This window comes from Bombus affinis, chromosome 10 (genome assembly GCF_024516045.1).
Source record: "Bombus affinis isolate iyBomAffi1 chromosome 10, iyBomAffi1.2, whole genome shotgun sequence".
Classification (NCBI taxonomy): domain Eukaryota; kingdom Metazoa; phylum Arthropoda; class Insecta; order Hymenoptera; family Apidae; genus Bombus; species Bombus affinis.
In genome coordinates, this window is record NC_066353.1 from 12,631,951 (window position 1) to 12,641,030 (window position 9,080).

Consider the following 9,080-nt stretch of genomic DNA (forward strand, 5'->3'; position numbering starts at 1 on the left):
ATTTGTCGGATTTAATTTTAATTTCAATCACTACTAATGCTACCAGAGACGCTATAAATTCTTTGTATGATGAATCGATAACGTTGGAAATTGCATAAAAGTAGCAAGATGATTTTCTATCTTACAATTTGTCTATGGACGTAAAAATTGGGCCTAATACTGCGCCGTTAACTAGATTTGAATTAAAAAAGAATTAATTTTTCTACACATTTTTGTTTACACGTTATTTTAGTGATTTGTGAAGTAGTTCATACTTATTTAATTCATATAACTTGTTCTAGACTCACAAAATAATATATGATTAATTAAATGTTTGGTAAAGATCTTACGGGTAACGGTTTAAATAACTTAAATTTCATTTAGTTTTAATAAATTTTTTATTTTTATATAACACTGAAAACAGTTAGAAATTATTTTTACAATTCTATTAAGTTTTGTATATTAAATAATATATTTATTTTTTATTTTTATTGTATCTATTTCAAGATTCAGTGTAAAATTATATTTATATTAACTTTTCAGTTCGACGTAAAGGCGTAGGTGTATTAAATTTCTTTCGGTTATGTTTATAATATATTTTATTGTGGTTATAATTAACGTTTTATAATTATGGAAAAATCTATGGATGTATTTACATGGATTTATCAATTAGAATGTCCACCTACAATATTCAACGATTCAGTAAAACAAATGTTTGTATAAAATTTATAAATTTATTTTTACTTATATATAATGTGTCTTATAACTTTATTCTTGATCATGTATGACACTACTGAAATTATAATTATATACATATTTCAATTTTAAATTATCCATTATTTGTGATAGGTTGTATTCAGGTCTTGCTGGATTGATGTGGGATGATTTAGCTGAGGTTATATTTAATGCTAAAGAAGCAAAAACAATAAGAAAAAATGTCTTATTGTATCATTTAAAACAGAAAACATCTAATAAAGCTGTTCAATGTATGAAAAATTTATTAGAATTAAAATCAGAAAAAATTAATTTAAGGGATCAAATATCTAAGTTAGAGGAAGAATATGAACAACAAGATTTTAGAGTTAGGCAAAAAGGTATGTTATTAACAAAAGTATGACAAAGAATATATATTTAACAAATATTTTTATTTAGTCCAAAAACTAAGAGATATTTCATCTAAGCGTTCTGTCATAAGAGCAAGAAGAGATTTACTTCAGATGAAATATGATCAAACTAATACACAACTTCATGATTGTAATAATATGAGATTAGTTTGTCAACATTTGATGCCACAAACTTGCAAAGATTTAGATCATAAAGTACTAAAGGAAATGTCAGATGTAGTGACAAGTCTTTGGACTGGAGCAAATAAAAGACAAGTATGTATTTATATATCATTGAAGACAATGACAATTATATGTATATTATTTAGATTATATTTATAGGTGTGGGATATAGTATTAAATAATCTTAGTCACATTGAAGTATCTACATTATGGCATTATTTATATCAAAGTTTAACTGAAGATCTGGATACATTAATTAAATCAGAAAATATGAAATCGGTGGAGCCAAATGGAAAACACATAAATATAGGTATTGCTAAAACATATGGACAGCATATTTCTATAGTCTCCAAACGATTATTATACAATGCAAGAACAAGTAATCATCAACAAAATGTTTTGGAATATATAGAAAAGATTGAGGTATGTTAAATATTGGTTAAATACAAAAAATTAAATATTAAATATTAACTTTGTTATTTTTAATTCTAATTTTAGACAGCTTCAAATAATTCTACAGATATAAGTGAGTGGTTAGCATTAGCATTAGAAGTGCACAAATTAGAAAGTGAGCAAAGAAGTTTACAAAGAGAAATTGATAAAATTCGGGATGATTTATATGAAAGTAACACATTTGCATTTGATCTAACACAACTAGTTTTAGAAATTCAAAATACTAGTGCTGAAGTTGTATGTTAACATTTTATAATTATTGTAGTGTGTATATGTATACATGATTATTTTTGCATTAATCTTAAATTAATTCTAGGCGACATGTATACAAGATATACAGCAATCGTTAAACCTTTTGAAATCTGCACCAATGTTTCTCATGAAAACAGAAGAAAAAATAAATGCGGAGTTACAAAAAATAATAACAATGCGAAATGATGGTTATGACTGTACAATGTTAAAAAATGATTTATCTACTGAATTGGATATATTTCATAATGTTTTAGATCTTAATGCTTTAAAGAAAGTCATGTTAAAAGGAGAAATTGGAATTTACAGGTCAGACTTCTTCCATATTGTAAAAATTGATTACTTTCTATTTCTAAATCTAAAATAAAAATTGTAAATTGATTTGTATATTATGCAAATGTTTTAGGCATACGAAAAGTTGTTTCAGTGAAGCATCGGTTTCAATTACTAACTCCCAAATTTCAAATCTTGCATCATATTTTCCATTGATTCAAATTCCTATATATTCTTTAATAGAATGTTATAAAAATCTAATTTCAATGTTCATGTATAAAAAATTAGAATCCTTAGAAACTGAAGAAAATCTAAATACATTTCATTTACCGCCAATAACATATGAAGAGAATAATTATAATACAGTGGAACTTTTGAAATTATCACAAAATATTAATACGAAAACGAGGGAAGAAATTGATGAATTTAATGAAATCTTAAATGATTGGTAAGTATATCAATTACAATTAATATTTTGACTGTGGGTGGATATTAACGTTTGTATTATTACTAACAGGGTAAATCAACCAGTTCAAAAAGTAATGGAAGTTATTGAAAAAGCTGTAGATGGTGCAACCTTCCCAGAGTGGATAGAATTTTATGATTTATTATTATATAGGTTACAAAATCCTACATAGTTATGTGTATAAATGTATTCTATTTTTTATAATTCAAAATTTTTATGACATAGAACTACATATGTATAATAGAATAATTTATATATTTTGTTATTAAATTTTGTAACATTAAAAATATAGTTATTATTTATTGGGTTGGCAATTATGTGATTTTAAATAAGAAGGATTTTTAAATTTTTAAATTGGGATAAAAACGAAACTAAATAACTAATCGATATAATTTTTTTACTAAATTAAAGGTGGAAGTCCAAACAATATGAAAGCAATACAGGTTAGGTACTTTGAACACGTTGACAAAACAAAAAAATGTGCTAAGACCACCTATTGACAAAATTCGCATACCGCTTAATTGCCAAACCAAAATTATTATAAAAAAAACGAGGCGAGGCACTAAACTTAAAATTTGATTCCTACGACTGTAATAGCTGCCGACTAGTGATTAGTAACTAGCGTCGACAGAGTTTCACTAGTCGGCAGCCAATAGTTGCAGTCACAGCATTATATTTTGTTTACGTTTACACTCGTCTCGTTGAATGGGCTATAGTATCCTAGTATTTATAGTGACTTTATTAATACTTATAATCATGGCGGGTTTTGTAAGTAGAGTATTTATAAGTTTAGTCTACAAGAATAAAAACTAAAAAGAATTATTTTGTATAATGTACAAACAATAATTGTATCTCTACACTTTTACGATTAAAGAATTTAATTTATTGTGGGATAAAATGCTGTCAGTTGTTCTGAAGTCTATATTTGGTTATGATGATTTTAAAAGTGATATTCAGAAACAAGCAACCACTGCTGTTTATAAAGGTTGATGTCATTTATAAATAACAAATATATGGAATTTACTTATTTTTTATCCGCATTAAAATTTGTTGTTATTCTTATTTTTTCTGAATAAATCAACTACAATAAATTAAACATTTTTAGCCAAACAAGATGTATTTGTGTGTATGCCAACTGGATCTGGGAAATCACTTTGTTTTCAATTGCCAGCTTTAATGAAAGAAGATAAAATCACAATTGTTTTTTCACCATTACTAGCTTTAATAAAGGTATATGTGTATATATATATATATATATATATATATATATATATATATATGTTACAAATATGTATCATACATGAGCATCATATAGTAATGTAGAATATCCAAAAACAAATTGAATCTATCATATAATGTTTTTTTATTGTAGAATCAAGTTGACTTTTTAATAAGTAAGAAAGTTAATGCAAACTCATTGAATTCAACTACATCCACTAAAGAAAGAACTGCAATAATGAAAGATTTGGCATCTAATTCTCCAAAAATCAAATTATTATATGTTACTCCTGAAATGGGTGCACAACAACATTTTCAAGTAAATGACTAATTTACAATTGTGATAGAATTTCCAATGACTGTATGCATATTAATTGATTATTCAAATTACCTTTCTACAGGCCACAATAACAAGATTGAACAAAATAAAAGCATTATCTTATTTTGTTGTTGATGAAGCTCACTGTTTGAGTCAGTGGGGTCATGATTTTAGACCTAGTTATAGAGAATTAGGAAAATTTAAAAAATTATGTCCTAATATTCCCATAATTGCATTAACAGCTACTGCTGCAAAAGAGGTAAGTATGTATACTTTACAAACTTAAGGTATTAACAAAGGTTTAAAATTTAAATAGTGTGAAATATATTATTATAGGTGAAAGATGATATACTTCAATGCTTAAATATGAAAAACCCTGCCATATTCTCAGTTCCTGTATTTCGACCTAATCTTTATTATGATGTATGGTTTTTAGAAATATTAGACAAGCCATTTGAACATCTAAGAAATTTTGTTATAGAAGCTCTTAATTCCCAAGATAGATCCATTCCAAAAGTAAGTTATTGTGCATGATAAACTTATAATATATGTAACATATGTTAGGTAACATACATAAGTACATAATATGTAACATATATAAAAAAATTAATTGCAGGCCAAAAAAAATTGTGGCATTATCTATTGTAGAAAAAAAGAAGCAACCGAAATAATTGCACATAAATTATCCAGTTCTGGTATACCTGCTTTAGCATATCATGCAGGTAAATGTTATTATTATCCCTAATACTCATGAAACTAACAATGATAAAACAACTAGTAATATCTAATAATTATTTCTACAGGTTTAAAAAATCAAGAACGTAATGAGGTTCAAAATAAATGGACATCTGGTGAAGTACCTGTTATTGCAGCAACATGTAGTTTTGGGATGGGTGTAGACAAGGGCTCTGTTAGGTAAATTATTTTATTTCATAGGAAGCGTATGTCACTTTTACTGACATTTAATAGTAATATTGTAATTTTACATGCAGATTTGTAGTGCATTGGACAGTTCCTCAAAATATAGCAGCATATTACCAAGAATCTGGTAGAGCTGGCAGGGATGGTAAACCAGCATTTTGTAGAATTTATTTTAGTAATAAAGAATATTCAGCTATTGCATTTCTTATTAAAGAAGAAATTACGCGAAAAAAGTCTGAGCTTGTAAAATTAAATTGGAAAAATTTTGAAAAAACTGTTTCTTACTGTCTTGAAGCAAAGTAAGAATTATTATATTATCTACAAATATTCTTTTATATACAAGTATTTAAGTACAGTTTAATGGATTCTACAGATGTAGACATGCAGTGTTCTCTAAATATTTTGGAGATAATCCACCTCCATGTGAAGATAGGTGTGATGTATGTAAAAAGAAAGATGATGTTCAAGCAAGAATATCAAAGTTTGAAATGTGTCAAACTAGATCACAATCTCAACCTAAGTCCAGTAGCAATTTAGATGGTATTGCTTTACCAAAGTATGATGCTGAGTAAGTAATATACTTTAAAATATTATGGTTATATATATTTTTTACTAAATTGTAATTATCTCAGTTTTAATTACTTTTTATCTACAGTGAAAATGAATATGGAGGGAGATTAGACTCAAGGGAAAAATTATTAGCTGAAAGTAAACGAGAAACAAAAGAATTAATTGAAAAACAGTTTGCTATTCGGAGAAATAATAATAAAAGCGACGAGGTAAATATATCTAAAGGGTAGATTTATATCTTTTTTATCTTTTTTCTTATCTGTATTTTTCCTATTTTAGTTAAAAAAACAAAATCGTGAAGATGCTAAACAATCTCATGTACGTGCACCTGAAAGTACTGATATAAAAATAAAAGGTTTAGCTGTGCAAATTCGTGAACATTTCTACAATCAATTGAGATCAGCCTTACTGGATAATTATGAAGCGGTTTTTCCTGAATCTAAAGGACAAATTCAAGAGATTGATATGCATGATTTAGCATATGATCTTGAATATAAAGAGTTATGCAGCAGTAAAATTGCAAATAAATATAAATTTGATATGTCTAAATTGGTATGTAATTTAGCATTTTATATAGTTCATTCATACTTCATTCATGGTGTTTAATAACTTGAGTTTTTGGTAAATACAGATTTCTTCGATACGGAAATGTACCAGTTCTAGTACGTTACATGAACATTTACGCGATTTTAACGCAAAGAGTAAACAAAATAAGCGACCAGAATATTTTAATGAATATGATAAAGAAAGAAATGATAGTCATTTAGAACATGATACAGAAGATAAGTTAAGTAAACAAGCAAATACAAATATTTTATGCCCTACATTTATGACTGCTCTAGAACTAAAAAAGAGCGAAAAAATATTAGGAAATAAGCCTACTAATAAGAAAAATATATTCGAGGCAAGTATTTTGCAAGACAATAATAAAGATATCAGTATGGTAGAATCAAAAGATGATGATAGTAAAAATTGCCTCCTTTTTACTGAAGATGTGGTTGTTAAAAATAGTTACCTCACAAAAAAAGACAGTGAAAAAGCTATAATACAGCATAAGACTACTGACATTCAAGCATTAAGTGGTTTCACATGTGCTCGAAAGATTCACGAAGAAATGTTACTAAAGGATCACAATAAAAAGTCACGAAAATTTTCAAAAGAACCCGCAAAGGAAAGTCCCAAAACTAAAAAAGCGTATCCCGCAAGTAAATCAGTTTATGAGCAAATTTTGCAATCTACAAAATCAAATTCTGTTGTAGTTATAGAAGATAATGAGAGTAACGGTAGTACTAATATCGAGGTTGAGAAAGAATCAAAATGTCAAAATAAAAAGAAACGTAAAGATGTAAATTTATTTGAAAGTAACGTAAATACAAAATTGAATAAAAAGGTCAAGTTTGAAGAAAAAAGATGTTCTGTAATTAACGAGGAAAAGGTTACCAATACTGAAGACATTGAAGTAAATGAAATCTTTAGCGATAAAAATAATAAAATTGATCATGAAAAAATTGAAACCAAAGACATTAAAGATAAAAGAATATTTACAACAACAGAAAATGTAGAAAGAAAAGAAATGTCAGAACAGGAAAGCATAATAGTTGAACATGTAGAAATAAAAAAATGTTTGCAAGAGAAACGTGATAGAAAAGACCATTTAAAGCAATACACAGATAAAGATAAAAAGAAACTTGTACCTGCAGATAAAGCTACACAATTTAAAACTGTAAAAATTTTAAAATCATATTTAATGAAGTATTACCCATCTGAACGTATTCCTGATCGAACGACATTTTCAAAAATATGTAGAGAAATGCATTATACTCTCCTTGGAAAAAAAATATTTGGTAATGTACAATTTTAAAAAGTTTTCATCTTTTTATGTTATTCAATTACTTTGAATTGATGGTAAATGTTTCAGATAAAGAGGGAATACAACAATTTGTTGCAACATATATGACACAGAATTAATAGTCTTTGTTACAAGTGTCCATTCGAATATTGTAAACTATTACAATTGTATATATACCTGTATAGATATGAAATCATAATTTGATTTAAGAAAAATTTTTTATTCATTATACATATTTATATTGGTATTGTACTTGTAAATTAAAACTCGAATTTCTTAAGTGTATCATTAAATGTATCTTTTTATTGAAATTTTTGTATTTGTAGAATCAAACCGCTGTTGTTTTTAATAAAGTATTTATGAGCCTATGCTTAAAGTATTTATGAGTTTCTTATTTTTGCTCATAGAATATGTTGGCATTGTATTACAAAATAAATTTGGGGCCCTGTGTTAAAAACATTATTTATTGAGCAATTCTTACAAATACTTATCATTAACATTTTACTGGCAAGAATCCAATATTTTTGTAAAGAACATAACATTATTCCCATTAAATTGTGCAGAATATATAACTCAAGGAAATAGGATTTATGTATATAAAAAATTGTTATTGTTCTAAAGCTAAACATGATTTATAGGAATATATTTATTTGCATATTATAAGAATACTATTTCCTTAGTTCACTACAATTATTATATAAATCTATAAATGAGGCAAGAGTGATGAAATATTTAAAGAAATATTCATACTTATGTTATGGGGATTTCAAAAATTTATACACAATGTGAATACTATATATGTCGAAAATTCGTAATTAATGTTGTATGAGCAATATTTACAAGTAGAGAATTAACTGAAATACTCTGATATAAAAGAGGAAATAGTACATTTAGTCATATTTGAAAAATAATGTAGTCCTAATCTCAGAATTATAAATTTTCTTTAGAAAAATCTTAGTGTTAGAAATGTCTTAATAATTACTTAAAACTAATGGAAGACTATCACAAATTTAATTGTACATACGTGAAATTATGAAATAAATGAATATGTGATAACATTGCGATCTGGTATCATTATATCATATCATATGGGTATGGTATCAACTGATTGTATTGAAGTTCAATGACAGAATTTACACTTAATAATAAAAATATAAGGATCTTTCTTATCATTGATAAAAAAGAATCTATGATGATAATATGTATATTTTAACACTTTTTATGATTAATATAATATAATACTTTTAACAGCTCTTAACAAAAGAGCAGTATATATTTACCTAGTATATGTAATTAATAATAAAATTCTATTACTATGATATCAATAAATATGTTTTAAATATACAAAATCAAATAATCCACAATCCCCTTTACCGTTTCCTAAATCCATTTCAGTTTTAATTACAAACGATGCTATTCAAACTTGATATTTTTTGTATATTATATTACATATGATAACATGATTGGTTATGTTAATGAAGTACCAACTACATCATG

The 9,080-nt window shown here is 26.1% G+C and overlaps 2 protein-coding genes across 6 annotated transcripts in view; both read left to right on the top strand.

Annotated features, from left to right (window-relative positions):
- LOC126920911 (uncharacterized) overlaps positions 1–2,993 on the top strand; it is a 71,231-nt gene extending 68,238 nt beyond the window's left edge. Inside the window, exons 1-9 of one of the 4 annotated variants that reach the window (XM_050731905.1) lie at positions 119–331; positions 523–692; positions 829–1,073; positions 1,132–1,358; positions 1,425–1,688; positions 1,764–1,955; positions 2,035–2,276; positions 2,374–2,688; positions 2,758–2,993. In XM_050731905.1, coding sequence (XP_050587862.1) covers positions 610–692; positions 829–1,073; positions 1,132–1,358; positions 1,425–1,688; positions 1,764–1,955; positions 2,035–2,276; positions 2,374–2,688; positions 2,758–2,878 — 1,689 coding nt within the window. In that variant the 5' untranslated portion in view covers positions 119–331; positions 523–609 and the 3' untranslated portion in view covers positions 2,879–2,993. Of the gene's footprint in view, positions 1–118; positions 332–522; positions 693–828; positions 1,074–1,131; positions 1,359–1,424; positions 1,689–1,763; positions 1,956–2,034; positions 2,277–2,373; positions 2,689–2,757 lie in introns of those variants that run through there. The other 3 variants (XM_050731906.1, XM_050731907.1, XM_050731908.1) reach the window with 3 other exon arrangements.
- A 131-nt stretch (positions 2,994–3,124) lies between these two features.
- LOC126920903 (ATP-dependent DNA helicase Q5-like) lies at positions 3,125–7,962 on the top strand. Of its 2 annotated transcripts, XM_050731887.1 has the most exons (13): positions 3,125–3,691; positions 3,812–3,936; positions 4,079–4,243; positions 4,326–4,502; positions 4,580–4,759; positions 4,860–4,965; positions 5,047–5,158; positions 5,236–5,463; positions 5,538–5,732; positions 5,820–5,943; positions 6,014–6,286; positions 6,366–7,578; positions 7,653–7,962. In XM_050731887.1, the coding sequence occupies exons 1-13, from the start codon at positions 3,604–3,606 to the stop codon at positions 7,700–7,702; spliced, it is 3,036 nt and encodes a 1,011-aa protein (XP_050587844.1). In that variant the 5' UTR covers positions 3,125–3,603; the 3' UTR covers positions 7,703–7,962. The 2 variants fall into 2 exon arrangements, with proteins under 2 accessions (XP_050587844.1, XP_050587845.1); XM_050731888.1 differs by lacking the exons at positions 3,125–3,691; positions 3,812–3,936; positions 4,079–4,243 and having other exon boundaries at positions 4,383–4,502; positions 4,560–4,759.
- The last annotated feature ends 1,118 nt before the right edge of the window (positions 7,963–9,080 follow it).

What these genes read in the sequence shown, in the direction of transcription:
- LOC126920903 (XM_050731887.1), top strand. Translation starts at nt 3,604, where the DNA reads ATGCTGTCAGTTGTTCTGAAGTCTATATTTGGTTATGATGATTTTAAA. An exon ending in AACCACTGCTGTTTATAAAG is followed by an intron (nt 3,692 to 3,811) that starts GTTGATGTCATT and finishes AAACATTTTTAG; the next exon opens with CCAAACAAGATGTATTTGTG. An exon ending in AAGATAGATCCATTCCAAAA is followed by an intron (nt 4,760 to 4,859) that starts GTAAGTTATTGT and finishes AATTAATTGCAG; the next exon opens with GCCAAAAAAAATTGTGGCAT.